The 15,713-nt window shown below is 41.1% G+C and overlaps 1 protein-coding gene across 1 annotated transcript in view; it reads right to left on the bottom strand.

Annotated features, from left to right (window-relative positions):
* The window catches only part of LOC124271789 (lariat debranching enzyme B-like), a 34,942-nt gene that overhangs the window by 1,279 nt on the left and 17,950 nt on the right, over positions 1-15,713 (bottom strand). The window contains 5 exon segments of the mRNA XM_046706939.1: positions 17-2,445; positions 5,766-5,908; positions 9,869-9,943; positions 10,459-10,683; positions 11,340-11,425. Coding sequence (XP_046562895.1) covers positions 1,560-2,445; positions 5,766-5,908; positions 9,869-9,943; positions 10,459-10,683; positions 11,340-11,425 — 1,415 coding nt within the window. The 3' untranslated portion in view covers positions 17-1,559.

A 15,713-nucleotide genomic window follows, 5' to 3' on the forward strand; every position in this document is an offset into this window, starting at 1 on the left:
AACATTGGTATGGCACTGAGTAAGTGTCTATGTGAATCTGGGATGGGAATCCACTGACACTGGTGTCTCCACAGTGAACAGCACTGCAGCATAAGATGGGGTTGAAATTGTATAGGACTCGATATTCAACACTTTTACACTCACTAGCTCTGACGAGTTGAGTTACTTGACCACGATAGTCATTGTAATAATTCATAATCTGAATAACATACTAATAATCATTGTTATCTCACCTTAAACACAAATGTCGTTTTGATCGCCTGATCGATCTTCTATTATTTTCAATGTACACCGCTTATAAGCGAGTAACATTTTCTGTGTTACTTGCTGGGAATGCCGAACTGTGTGAATTCATTTAGTACTTTGTGTTAGTAATTCTTTATCTTGAATAATTGAGTCACGTATGATGTACGGAAATTATCGAGGTTTTACAAATGCAAAGTGATGGACGGGAGATAACTGTAAATTTGTTTTTCTTGCCATCTGTCGTCAGTATTGGCTAATTGCCTAACTCTGGTACTCCTCATTATGATCTGCTACCCGTACTTCACACAAATCCAAATTAACATTGAGGTGGTCGGTAAGAAATATGTTGTTCACTGGTCCCTCAGGGCCCATGGGTTGATGTACCCTCTATGTTTATTTATGTATAAATAGAGGGTACATCAACCCATGTCCTCCTTGTGACCAGTGAACAACAAGGATGAGTAATCCAATACAGGTTCCCACAACCACTGATGTATAGCTAGTTCTTGTATAAATACAAATAAAGACACTGGTAACTCCATCACATAAGGGTAAAAACATCCATACAATAGCAAACAATTCTGTTCATGAAAATGGGTCACTGAAGAAATGGCAGCAGTCAGTTTCCTACCTTTTCCTGTTGGTCATTCCTAACACACTACTATGCCTCTCGTCAACAGAAGATTATATTTAGTAAGCCATTTTGAAAGAAAACTCATCACAGGATCTAAATGCAAGGTCAAATGAGGCACATTGAGAAAGAAACTGTGATTCAATATGAATAATTAGATCTTAAGTTTAAAACATTTTCCATGCTGTCATTGGTGGGAGCAAGCACACCACACTTCAGATTACTGAGAAGAAGATGTTTACAGATACTGAAGACATTAATTCAGCTTCCTTGAACTTGAGTTAGGTGACCTAAGAACCTATGGTTTATACATCTGTTGGAATGACATACCTTGAGACAAGCATATCACATAGTCCTCTTAGCTAAATGAAGGGAAAATATTACAAAATCCATTGTTTTGAACTTCACAATGTTTGTTTCAAGTCTTATGGCCTGATGCGTATGGCTGTTTGTGGTCATAATCTGTTGCTTGCAAACATTTGATGCAAGTCTGTAAAACAATGAAGTAAAACAAAGCCACATAAAACTGAGTTGTCATGACATGTTCTAAAACTAGTCCTTGACTAGTTAAGATCATAAAAATAACGTTTGACAGAGTAAGTACTAGTATACAGAGGTATTTGGACATGTCCTGGATGCCAGTTCTCTACCATTGTCAACTGTGTAAAATCACCAGCAGCCATCACTGTGAATCTGCCTCATCTTCAGTTGATGAGTACATGCTCTGATTTCTTCTTCTCAGTTTCTTACTTTGTGGACTTATTTCCACATCAGACACATCTGTCCGTTTGATGGACTTTGTGGAAGCAGGCGTGTCCCCTGCTGGGTTGCTGGATATATCTGCTGTCACATTTGAATCTCTGTCATCTTCTGCAGATGAACTGATAGAGTCACTCTGTGATGCGGAATCAGCATCAATTTCAAACACGCCAGACATTTCAAGTTTGGATAACAAGGTGTCTGATTTGGACAGTTCACTTTTCGAAAGACTCTGTGCAACTTTCGCATTGTCCTCATTTTCACCATCGACAGAGCTGTCCACACTTGACTCATGTCCATTGCTACTTTGCATTTTCTTTTGAGCAGAAAGTATTTCACTCAACTCATCTTCTTCCTCTATGGAAATGTCTGTATTGTTTGACAATATTGAGAGATTCCCTGATGCTAGCTCTGCAGTTTCATTCAGTGACAAGTCTGTCGTGTTGAGACTGAATGAGTCGTTATATGAGGTATCAATGCTACTGTTGATATCACTGCATGTTCCGTCATCTTCGTCATCTTCATTGATGTCATCATCCAAGTCGGCTGAGTCTAGAGATGATGGAACATCGTCATCCCTGTTCTGTGAGTTCTTCTCCAGGTACACAGCGTATGGGTCTGTTATGTCCACCATGGTACACAGCAGAGTAGTCTGGGGGTTGATGACAATGGCTGGACACTTATTGGGGGAACTCATCACGGGCTCGTGGACTGGCACTGTAGGTCCAAAGTTGTTGGGCAATGCCAAGTTTCCATCAAAATCTTCTTTTATAGATTCCATTTCTTGGTCTGTTACCTTGAAATCCCACCTGTAAGAAGTAGAATGGATGAGATATGATCATGCCAAGTTGGTTGATCAACACACACAGTATTCATAATATGGTACTCAGCCGAGTGTTTCAGAACAATCTTTGTAAACCTACTGTAAGAAAATACAACAATTGTAGCCCTAAGATATAAAATAAACATTTGTCAATGTCAGATAACTTCATTCCTGTTGAAGTTAAATATTTACAGGAACCTCTACAGGTGTCAGATTACGCTACCTGTCATTACTGTCTCTACAGTTGTCAGATTACACTACCTCTTAATACTGTCTGTACAGGTGTCAGATTACACTTCCTCTCATTACCGTCTGTACAGGTACCAGATTACACTACCTGTCATTACTGTCTCTACAGGTGTCAGATTACACTACCTGTCATTACTGTCTGTTCAGGTGTCAGATTACACTTCCTCTCATTACTGTCTGTACAGGTATCAGATTACACTACCTGTCATTACTGTCTCTACAGGTGTCAGATTACACTACCTCTCATTACTGTCTGTTCAGGTGTCAGATTACACTTCCTGTCATTACTGTCTGTACGGGTGGCAGATTACACAACCTCTCATTACTGTCTGTACTGGTGTGAGGTTATATTACCTGTCTTTACCATTTGTACTGGTGTGAGGTTACACTACCTGTCATTACTGTCTGTACTGGTGTGAGGTTACACTACCTGTCATTACTGTCTGTACTGGTGTGAGGTTACACTACCTGTCATTACTGTCTGTACTGGTGTGAGGTTACATTACCTGTCATTACTGTCTGTACTGGTGTGAGGTTACATTACCTGTCATTACTGTCTGTACTGGTGTGAGGTTACATTACCTGTCATTACTGTCTGTACTGGTGTGAGGTTACATTACCTGTCATTACTGTCTGTACTGGTGTGAGGTTACACTACCTGTCATTACTGTCTGTACTGGTGTGAGGTTACACTACCTGTCATTACTGTCTGTACTGGTGTGAGGTTACACTACCTGTCATTACTGTCTGTACTGGTGTGAGGTTACACTACCTGTCATTACTGTCTGTACTGGTGTGAGGTTACACTACCTGTCATTACTGTCTGTACTGGTGTGAGGTTATATTACCTGTCATTACTGTCTGTACTGGTGTGAGGTTACATTACCTGTCATTACTGTCTGTGAGTGAGTGAGTTAATACTACCTGGTGTCGGCAATATTTCAGCCATATCGTACTGGTGTGAGGTTGTTAGAACATTTGATATGGTGTGAAATTTGATATTGAATACTGTCTGTACTGCTGTGAGGTTACATTACATGTCATTACCGTCTGTACTGGTGTGAGGTTACACTACCTGTCATTACCATCTGTACTGGTGTGAGGTTACACTACCTGTCATTACTGTCTGTACTGGTGTGAGGTTATATTACCTGTCATTACTGTCTGTACTGGTGTGAGGTTACACTACCTGTCATTACTGTCTGTACTGGTGTGAGGTTACACTACCTGTCATTACTGTCTGTACTGGTGTGAGGTTACACTACCTGTCATTACTGTCTGTACTGGTGTGAGGTTATATTACCTGTCATTACTGTCTGTACTGGTGTGAGGATACATTACCTGTCATTACTATCTGTACTGGTGTGAGGTTATATTACCTGTCTTTACTATCTGTACTGTTGTGAGGTTACATTACCTGTCATTACTGTCTGTACTGGTGTGAGGATACATTACCTGTCATTACTGTCTGTACTGGTGTGAGGTTATATTACCTGTCATTACTGTCTGTACTGGTGTGAGGTTATATTACCTGTCATTACTGTCTGTACTGGTGTGAGGTTACACTACCTCTCATTACTGTCTGTACTTGTGTGAGGTTACACTACCTGTCATTACTGTCTGTACTGGTGTGAGGTTATATTACCTGTCATTACTGTCTGTACTGGTGTGAGGTTACATTACCTGTCATTACTGTCTGTACTGGTGTGAGGTTACACTACCTGTCATTACTGTCTGTACTGGTGTGAGGTTACATTACCTGTCATTACTGTCTGTACTGGTGTGAGGTTACATTACCTGTCATTACTGTCTGTACTGGTGTGAGGTTACATTACCTGTCATTACTGTCTGTACTGGTGTGAGGTTACATTACCTGTCATTACTGTCTGTACTTGTGTGAGGTTATATTACCTGTCATTACTATCTGTACTGGTGTGAGGTTACACTACCTGTCATTACTGTCTGTGCTGGTTTAAAGGTCCCCCAGTGCTTGGGGGAAAAGTGGTTTCAACAGCTGGGCTGCGATGCGCTGAGCTGCGCTCGTATCACATGCGCAGTGAAATAGGTTCGTGCAGCTTGTTGATATTTCACAGGCGCTAGCTTTTTATATGTCATGACAGTAGATTACCGATTAAACTGTTTATATAATTCCATTTGTCTATTTCACCATACGTTCTTCTTACCGAGTCACTTTCTCAGTTCGATACTTAAAAGCAATGTCATTATTTAGCGTTGACAGAATTTCTAACTGTGATATAGATATGTCGTTGTCACAGACAAAACTCAATGTCTGTTTTATTGACATCTATGTGTCTGCCTGCCTGTCTGCTAATGACAATAGTCAATACACAACTTCGATCACTGACCACATGCAATTTGAACTTAACACCTATCAGGCTATACACCATAAACAAAACGCATTGATTTATGGCCCGAGTTTGGTCTGTCACATTATGTAATTACACAGACAGGCAGGTGTGATACTTGTACACATGACATGTTATGATGTCTGTTGATTGCAAAATGTTATACACAAAAATGAGCATGTATTTACAAAACCCAACATCTCTATATACACACACACAATGACCTGTGAGGGCATCCGCAAATGAACCAGCCGTTACACTTGAGTGCACACCCACCCGCTCTGACTGGGTTCGGTATCCCGGCTGCTTCGTTTCTAGGGAAGTAAACCCAAGTACAAAATACTGCACTTTCGATTTGCGATTGTACGCTTATAATTTTTTTTTTTTTTCATAATCAGCAATGTATATTATATGTCATGAATAAGTGATAATGGTGTTTTAATTATGTTTGACCTTTCAGGTTACACTACCTGTAATCACTGTCTGTACAGGTGTAAGGTTACACTACCTGTCATTACTGTCTGTGCAGGTGTAAGGTTACACTACCTGTCATTACTGTCTGTGCAGGTGTAAGGTTACACTACCTGTCATTACTGTCTGTGCAAGTGTAAGGTTACACTACCTGCCATTACTGTCTGTGCAGGTGTAAGGTTACACTTCATTACTGTCTGCAGGTGTGAGGTTACGTTACCTGTCATTACTGCCGGGTCCAGGCATGTACCGTGTTGATGGGCTGAGGTTCAGTAGATGGTTGGTCAACTTCAGAATCATCAGCCACTCAGGATCCAGATGGATTTTCAGTGCTTGAGAGGCATCATGTGGTACATCGATAACCTATATGACAAAAAAGAAATTCAACCACTTGTGTTTCACCAGCGATCCTGGGAACCTATAACCATGAATCCCTGTAGCATGCATTTCAAGTGCTTCTAACTTTGTCATTTAAGTAGCTAAAGGCAAAGGTTTGGTGCATTCAGGAATAAAGTGGAAAGGGCTGCTTAAAACTACTACTGTCTAGTTGTTTTCTTTTCATTGATCAGAGAAATATTGTGCACTATTCACACAAACATTCAACATAAAACCCCCAGAAACTATTTCCATATGTTCCTCACTGAGAGTAGGATAAAAAAGACCTAACACTGTCATAAAAGCACTTTTCATCAACACAAATCTCCAAATGACATAACAACTACCAGGGCTCCAGATAAGGGCCGTATAGGCGTATGTACGGATATAAAATAAGCATGATATGGTCGGAAATAATTTAGAAAACGTAGCAGATACGCACCACAGCAATGGTATACGGTCTTAGAATCATTTACAGACGTATTTATCTGAAAAAGTATTATTTTATTGTTTATTGACCTGTTTACACAAGAGTAGCAATGCTGTGGTGCATATATGAAATGAAACACAAGATAACTGATACTCCATTAAATTCCATTCAGTACTCTAAATGTACTCTTAAGGTTCTTAAGTGACTATGCTTGTCGTAAGAGGCGACTAATGGGATTGGGTGGTCAGGCTCGCTGGCTTGGTTGACACATGTCATCCGTTCCCAATTGCGTAGATCGATGCTCATGCTGTTGATCACTGGATTGTCTGGTCCAGACTCGATTATTTACAGACCGTCGCCATATAGCTGGAATATTGCTGAGTGCGGCATAAAACTAAACTCACTCACTCACTGAGGGTTTTCCAGTACTCCTATGTTGAAAATATAAGGAGTACATACTCCTGATGTTGAGAAATCATCTGGAGCCCTGACTACACACATAAGGCCCTGTACACATCCTGGTAAGGATTGGTCTTCAGCAACTAAGGTCGCAGCTTTGTCATTACTGGCAACTTATTGGGTTGATGCATATGGACTTCTTTCTCAGATTGTGTAGACAGACATGTGCTCTACATATCAACCATGAGATTGTCTGGTCCCGCTGAGATTATTGACAGACTGCTGTCATGTAGCTGGAATATCACTCTTTATCATCCAAAACTGTGTTCGACAGTAGATATCACTTGTGTGAGATCCTCGGAGATATCGTTTTGACAGTAGATTTTGTACAATGCCCTGACAATGCTACTAGTTATGAACTTGTTGACGTCACAATGTTATGACATCGCTGTACTGCAAATCTAATGGCAGTACTGTGTTCAGAGATGTACATTTTTCATTGAAAAGCGATATCTACTGTGGAACACAGTTTTGGATGATAAATAGAGAATCTCACCCGAGTGTCTTTTGATATCAAATACATCACCACGAGTTGATAAAATAACAAATATCCGAGGCTTGCCGATTATCATCCAAAACTGTGTTCCACAGTAGATATCGCTTGTGTGAGATCAGACAATATCTCCTAGGAGATATCATTTTGACAGTAGATTTTGTACAATGTGATGTGTACTAGGTTACTTTGACTTCCACTAAATGTTTCTTTTAATACCTTAATACCTTGAGAATGGTTAAGAGAGAACCTTTGACATTAATTGTCAATGTAACAAACAAAAAGGCAATAATAGGTAGGGCAACAAAGGGGCTGATATGATACCCCTGATGTGTGCCATTGGTATGTGACAATACATGATTCATGTGTTGTACAAGACACAAAACAACAGATCTGTTACTGACAGACACCTGGCACTGACACATGTTGTACAAGACACAAAACAACATATCTGTTGCTGACAGACACTGACACATGTTGTACAAGACACAAAACAACATATCTGTTACCGACAGACACCTGACACTGACACATGTTGTACAAGACACAAAACAACATATCTGTTACTGATAAACACCTGGCACTGACACATGTTGTACAAGACACAAAACAACATATCTGTTACTGATAGACACCTGGCACTGACACATGTTGTACAAGACACAAAACAACATATTTGTTACTGATAGACACCTGGCACTGACACATGTTGTGGTGGTGGTGGTGGTGGAATTGGGTTTAACGTCGTGCTTGAGAATATTTCGCTCATATGACGACATGTATGCGTGTGTATGTGTATGTGCGGCTGCTTGTACTAGCCCAGACTGAAGCTGGTTTTATAGTGCTAACCTACTGAGATACCATGCCGCAGTGAAGCATGAATACCCCACTCAGACACATTAAACTGACTCTGAGCCGACCAGTCCTTGTTGTACCCATTAATGCCGAGCTCCAGGCAGGGACCAACAAGTACCATATTTTAACGTCTTTTGGTATGATGCGGTCGGGGATCGAACCCGAGACCTTCCGAACTCCGGGCAGACGCTCTAACCACTACACCACGGAGGCGGTCGACACATGTTGTACAAGACACAAAGCAACATATCTGTTGCTGATAGACACCTGACACTCACATGTGTTGTACAAGACACAAAACAATATATCTGTTACTGACGGACACCTGGTGCTGAGTCATGTGTTGTACAGGATTAACAACAGATACATTACTGACGGACACCTGGTGCTGAGTCATGTGTTGTACAGGATTAACAACAGATACATTACTTACAGACACCTGACACTGAGTCTTGTGTTGTACAAGATTAACAACAGATACCTTACTGACAGACACCTGGTGCTGAGTCATGTGTTGTACAGGATTAACAACAGATACATTACTGACGGACACCTGGTGCTGAGTCATGTGTTGTACAGGATTAACAACAGATACATTACTTACAGACACCTGACACTGAGTCTTGTGCTGTACAAGATTAACAACAGATACCTTACTGACAGACACCTGACACTGAGTCATGTGTTGTACAAGATTAACAACAGATACATTACTGACAGACACCTGACACTGAGTCATGTGTTGTACAAGATTAACAACAGATACATTACTGACATACACCTGGTGCTGAGTCATGTGCTGTACAAGATTAACAACAGACACATTACTGACAGACACCTGACACTGAGTCATGTGTTGTACAAGATTAACAACAGATACATTACTGACAGACACCTGGTGCTGAGTCATGTGTTGTACAAGATTAACAACAGATACATTACTGACAGACACCTGGTGCTGAGTCATGTGTTGTACAGGATTAACAACAGATACATTACTGACAGACACCTGGTGCTGAGTCATGTGTTGTACAGGATTAACAACAGATACACTATTGACAGACACCTGGTGCTGAGTCATGTGTTGTACAAGATTAACAACAGATACATTACTGACAGACACCTGGTGCTGAGTCATGTGTTGTACAGGATTAACAACAGATACATAACTGACAGACACCTGTGTTGTACAAGATTAACAACAGATACATTACTGACAGACACCTGGTGCTGAGTCATGTGTTGTACAGGATTAACAACAGATACATTACTGACAGACACCTGACACTGAGTCTTGTGTTGTACAAGATTAACAACAGATACATTACTGACAGACACCTGGTGCTGAGTCATGTGTTGTACAGGATTAACAACAGATACATTACTGACAGACACCTGGTGCTGAGTCATGTGTTGTACAGGATTAACAAATGATACATTATTGACAGACACCTGGTGCTGAGTCATGTGTTGTACAGGATTAACAAATGATACATTACTGACAGACACCTGACACTGAGTCATGTGTTGTACAAGATTAACAAATGATACATTACTGACAGACACCTGACACTGAGTCATGTTTTGTACAAGATTAACAACAGACACATTACTGACAGACACCTGACACATGTGTTGTACAAGACACAGAACAACATATCCGTTACTGACAGACACTCAACATGAAAAGAAGGAACAAATGGTACACAACCTGAAGAAACTTTCTCTTGGGAAGACACTTGTCAAGTGAGAGGAATTTGGTTGTCTTTTCTGCTCCATCCACTGCCTGAAACATACAAAAGTACCAACTCTTTAACAACATCCAGATATGAACGATTTCTGTGCCATTTTTCCAAATACAGACAGCATGGAAATGGTACTTCAAGTACATATTTTAAAATGTGACTGAAGCTTTCTGTCCTGTAGATATCTGGATGTCAGCTTTTGGGTGTTTTGAACAAGTGATGGTGAGATGACTGTCCCTAGATGGAGCTGTAGCAGCCTACCTTGTGTTGAACAAGTGATGGTGAGATGACTGTCCCTAGATGGAACTGTAGCAGCCTACCTTGTGTTGAACAAGTGATGGTGAAATGACTGTCCCTAGATGGAACTGTAGCAGCCTACCTTGTGTTGAACAAGTGATGGTGAGATGACTGTCCCTAGATGGAACTATAGCAGCCTACCTTGTGTTGAACAAGTGATGGTGAGATGACTGTCCCTAGATAGAACTGTAGCAGCCTACCTTGTGTTGAACAAGTGATGGTGAGATGACTGTCCCTAGATGGAACTGTAGCAGCCTACCTTGTGTTGAACAAGTGCTGCAAACTTGACATGGAGATGAGCTGAGAACCAGTAGCTGGGCTGTAGGAAGTGGAGCAGCTCCTCTGCAGGGGGACTGCCCAGTGTGTTTGTCTCAATTTCCTCCTTGAAGAAACTCTTCTGTCGCACAAGACCATTCACATCCCCAAAGTGGTACACACCCCTCGGCCAGTCGTGTGACAGGAATATGTCAATAGGTCGGGAAACCTTGAAATTAGTATTCGTCTCATCAACACAATTACATGCATCATCAGGACACCATGCAGAGATTTGTAACCATTCATCACATTGGTGGTAACTTGCCACAAGTCTCCCCTGTATCCACAGCAAGGATATGAATGACAGTAAAATTTTTTTATCAAAAGCCATCACTTAACCTGTGAGGTTTGAATGTTTGTGAGAAATATACCATTGAAGACATGTTGTGTTCAGTTGCTGACTTAATAATAAATCCAATCTCTTCTCCAATGTACAACAGTCACATAACCTGCAGTGTCAGATAATCCTGACTAAATTTTAAACTAACATGCTTGAGATATAAACTGATACAAATTTCAGCACTTCATTTCATTGGTTACAGGGTTATTCTACCTGTGCCTATTTTCCAATTTACCTATTAAATGATGACAGTTGGAATACTGGAGAACTTCACTGATAATGTACAAAATGTACATGACTTTGAAACAAGTTTGGATTGACTGCATGCCTACAACTTATCTTATGAAAATAAAACACTTCCATGCCATACTATTTATTCCAACAAGTTGCAGAGGTCAAAAGTTTATATCATCTGAACACCCCTGGAAACAGCAGGTGGTATATCTGCACTCTGATGATTGTAATGCATTTCAAACATAGGTCACCTGTTTAAATCGAAACACTTCAAGGTTCCGAACATGGTACACGGATCTCTTTGTAGATTCATTATAGGGTGGTCTTTCAAAGTGACCTAAAACAAAACATGTAATTTTTAGAGTAAAATTGATATTTTATACTTATCCTGACTCATGCTCTTTTGCTTGTCTTCTTCTTCTTGCGAACATAGTGGAACACTTGTATCTCCTTAATTGAAGCTCCCTTCAATGTAAAATCACTAATTAGTACTCACCAAGAGTTGCCTCCCTTTGCCCCTGCCCGGGAAAGGCGGCGCCACCTTCTGGCCTCATGCTTCACTCTCTCCTGATATAGTGAGCCCAACACTTGAATTTACAGGGAAATCCAAAGTGTTATGTGGGGAGGATGGGAGGGCTTACCTCATGAGTCAGGATAAGTATCAAAATATCAATTTTACTCTAAAAATTACATATTTTTCCTTATCCTGACTCATGCTCTTTTGCTTGTAGAATCCTACGGAAACGGAGGTGGGAAAGAACAGAATACTTTGGATTTATAAAATTAATTAGTGATTTATATATATAACTGTAATAACCCCCTAACGGGAACTTCATAATGGCACTGACTTAGGATAATTCCTCTACTATAAACCATAAGTTTATACACTGCCATAGATGGGGTATTACAATAATAATATACTATGATAATAGCAATAAAGATATAAAAGCGACTCCGACAAGGAGAAGCTATACAACTGAACATAATCATCAGTATAAGCTTAAAGCTGAGTAGACTTAAAGGTCACATGCAAAGTAAAACACAACTTTGCAGATTCTGATACCTTTCGGTATGGACATACCGAAACAAATCGTCAAAAATGCAAATTCAACTTATAAAATTGAAAAATGACGGATGAAAAAAAACGCGCGAAATCGGAGTTCAAACGTTTCACTAATTTTCCCCAGACTTTTCTGGGGAAACGGGTTTCAACAGCTGGGCTGCGCTCATAGCACGTGCGCAAGTAAATAGGTTCGCGCAGCTTGGAAGCGGGTTGTCGGGTGAATACTCGGTGAAGGCTTTGGTGTGAGCTATTTTTCTAATGTTTTGTTGATATCTCACAGGCGCGAGCGTTTTATATGTTATGACAGTACATTAACTATTTATATAATTTCATTTGTCTCTTTCACCACACGTTCTTCTTACCGAGACACTTTCTCAGTTGGATACTTAAAAGCAATGTCATTTAGCGTTGACAGAATTTCTAACTGTGATATAGATATGTCGCTGTCACAGACAAAACTCAATGTCTTGTTTTATTGACACCTGTGTGTCTGCCTGCCTGTCTGCTAATGACAATATTCAATACACAGCTGCTATCACTGACCACATGCAATTTGAACTTAACACCAATCAGGCTATACACCATAAACAAAATGCATTGATTTATTGCCCGAGTTCGGTCTCTGTCACATTATGTAATTACACAGACAGGCAGGTGTGATACTTGAACACATGACATGTTATGATGTCTGTTGATTGCAAAATGTTATACACAAAAAATGAGCATGTATTTACAAAACCCAACATCTCTCTATATATACACACAATTAGCCCGTGAAGGCATCTGCAAATGAACCAGCCGTTACACTTGAGTGCACACCCACCCGCTCTGACTGGGTTCGGTATCCCGACTGCTTTGTTTCTTGGGAAGTAAACCGAAGTACACAATATTGCACTTTCGATTTGCGATTGTACGCTTATAATTTTGTTAATATATTTTTTCGTAACCAGCAATGTATATTATATGTCAAGAATAAGTGATAATGGTGTTTTAATTATGTTTGATTTTTTGGTTGCATGTGACCTTTAAGCTAAGTATATAAATAGCCCTAAAACTCCGTACAGTTATAAGCTAGATAATACTGGTATGAAATATACATAATAATCTCGTAAGACTATGTGTTAACGTCTACGAGGGACTGTGCGAGGACCAAGGGACCGAAATGGTGAATACCTGAGACGTCCTCGGTGGTGATATCTCTCAGATAGTGATTAGCAAACACCATGTTAGATTTTCAAAAGCATCCTTCCATGATTGTATTGAATGAACAGTTACCGTGTAGAGCGAGTGTGGAAGCCAATGCCCTGATCTCATGGGGATTTGATGCTGTTGGAGGGTCGAGTCCTGCTACCTTGTAGGCGCGAAGTATGACAGTTCTTATCCATATAGATATGGTGGTACGAGAGACTTCTGTCTGAGTTGTTGCCGATAAGGGGATGAATAATCGTTTGAGAAATCGCCTTGTTTTGGAGCGTCGTAAATAGATTTTGAGAGCTCTGACTGGGCATAGAGATAAGTCCAGTGTATCTTGGAGATCCGAGAATCGAGGAGAGTGCAGGAATATGGAATAATCTGTCTGGTTGACCTGGCAATTGATTTTTGGCGATGAAATCCCATCTTAATTCCAGGTGCGCTGTGTTTTGATTGTCATCAAACTGTATCCTCTCATAATCTAGTGCGTGAATTTCTGACATCCTGGCTGCCGTGGCTAGAGATAACAGGAAAAGCGTTTTCTGTGAGAGAAATTCAAAGGTTGTCGATTCCAACGGTTCATAAGCCTCACTTGTGAGGTGTTGGAGCACTATATTCAGATCCCAAGCTGGGGCGTGGAACTTCCGCTTCTGATCCTCCAATTGGAAAGCACGTAGTAAGGCCAGTAACTCTGGCGTCTTGGTTAGCTTGACACCCGTTCTCATAGTTATCACAGAACTAAGCGCAGCAAGATATGTTGACAATGTCGAGCCTTTTAAATGTTTGTTTTGGCGTAGGTAACACAAATAATCTGCCACTTGTGGATGTGTAGCATCTCTCACTGTAAATCCCTTATTTGCTGCGTAATTTTCGAAACTGTGCCACTTGTCGTCGTACAAGTTACGTGTAGAATAGCGTAAGGCAACCGTGACTGCTTTTGCCGCTCTGGTTGAATACCCTCTCTTGTTTAAACACATTTTAATACAGTCCATACGTGAAGTTGGAATACTTCTGGGCTTCCGTGCACCTGTTTGGTGTGTGGATGTACTAATAGATTCGAGCGCTTTGGTAGCTCTAGTGTTGGTTGTCCGATTTCTTGAATTAGAATGGGAAACTACGTTCTGGCTGGCCAGTAGGGCGCGACCAAAGTGGGTTGGAGGCTCTGTGTTTGTCTGATTTTCTGTAACACTTGAGGGATTATCGCTGGCGGCGGAAACGCGTACGCATTGAGGCCTTCCCAGGATATGCTTAGATCCGCCCGCCCATGCTTGTGGGTCCGGGACTGGTGATACGAATGTCGGTAGCTGATTGTTGAAGCGAGTGGCGAATAGATCTACTAGCGGAGCTCCTATTTGCTTGATAATCTGTGCAAAAATTTCTGTATGGAGCATCCATTCTGTTGGTGACGGTAGATGTGGCCGAGAGAGTGCGTCTGCTAGTACATTCTTGGCTCCGGGAATGTGACATGCTCTGACATGTAAGTTGAGATCGTCGATTAGATCGAACAGTTGAAAGCTTAAAGTCAATAGGTTCAGTGATCTCGTTGAGCCTTGTTTGTTCACATAAAACGCCACTGTCGAGTTGTCGGTATGAATCATCAGATGCGCATTTTGTAGAATGGTGCTCCAATGAAGTATGGCGTTGATTACCGCTTTCATCTCTAACATGTTTATATGGAGCTTGCTTTCTTGCTGATTCCATAACCCTGAAGCCGTCCGGTTGGCGAGATGAGCTCCCCAACCCTGGAGCGACGCGTCTACATATAGATGGGTTTTGAATTCCGGCTCTGTTAAACAAATACCTTCACAGACATTCGACCTCCTGGTCCACCATAGTAGATGAGGTCTGAGGTGTTTCGGTAGACTGAATGGTTGTAGGTTGTTGAGATGTGCATTGATGAAGACCTGTAACAGACGTAACTGTATTCTGCCTCTGACTGTCATGTCTTGGGCTGACGTGAGGAGACCCAACAGGCTCTGCCAATGTCGTAGTGGTAACGGAGAGAGTAGGACTAGAGGAATGGTCTGTTGGATCTTGAGCCATCGGTCTTCTGGTACGACAATACGGTTGAGAGTCGTGATAAATCGAATGCCTAGAAATTGCAGATCTTGCGATGGTACTAGGTCCGACTTGAGTAAGTTTACTTACGATCCTAGCTGTGTTAGTAGCTTTATGATGTAGTTTAACTGTAGTTTGAGACGCTGTGGATCTTGATCTACTTGTATCCCGTCGTCGAGGTAGAACGCACTGCGTAGCCCTAGACGATGTAGATAGGTGACGATAGGTTTCGTTATCCTCGTGAATAGCCAGGGGGCTGATGATATTCCGAATGGGAGTACTTTCCATTGGTAATGCAGCCCGTCTAGTGTAA

Source organism: Haliotis rubra, unplaced genomic scaffold, assembly GCF_003918875.1.
Source record: "Haliotis rubra isolate DU_JTF1 unplaced genomic scaffold, ASM391887v1 Scf1632, whole genome shotgun sequence".
NCBI classification, from domain to species: Eukaryota; Metazoa; Mollusca; class Gastropoda; order Lepetellida; family Haliotidae; genus Haliotis; species Haliotis rubra.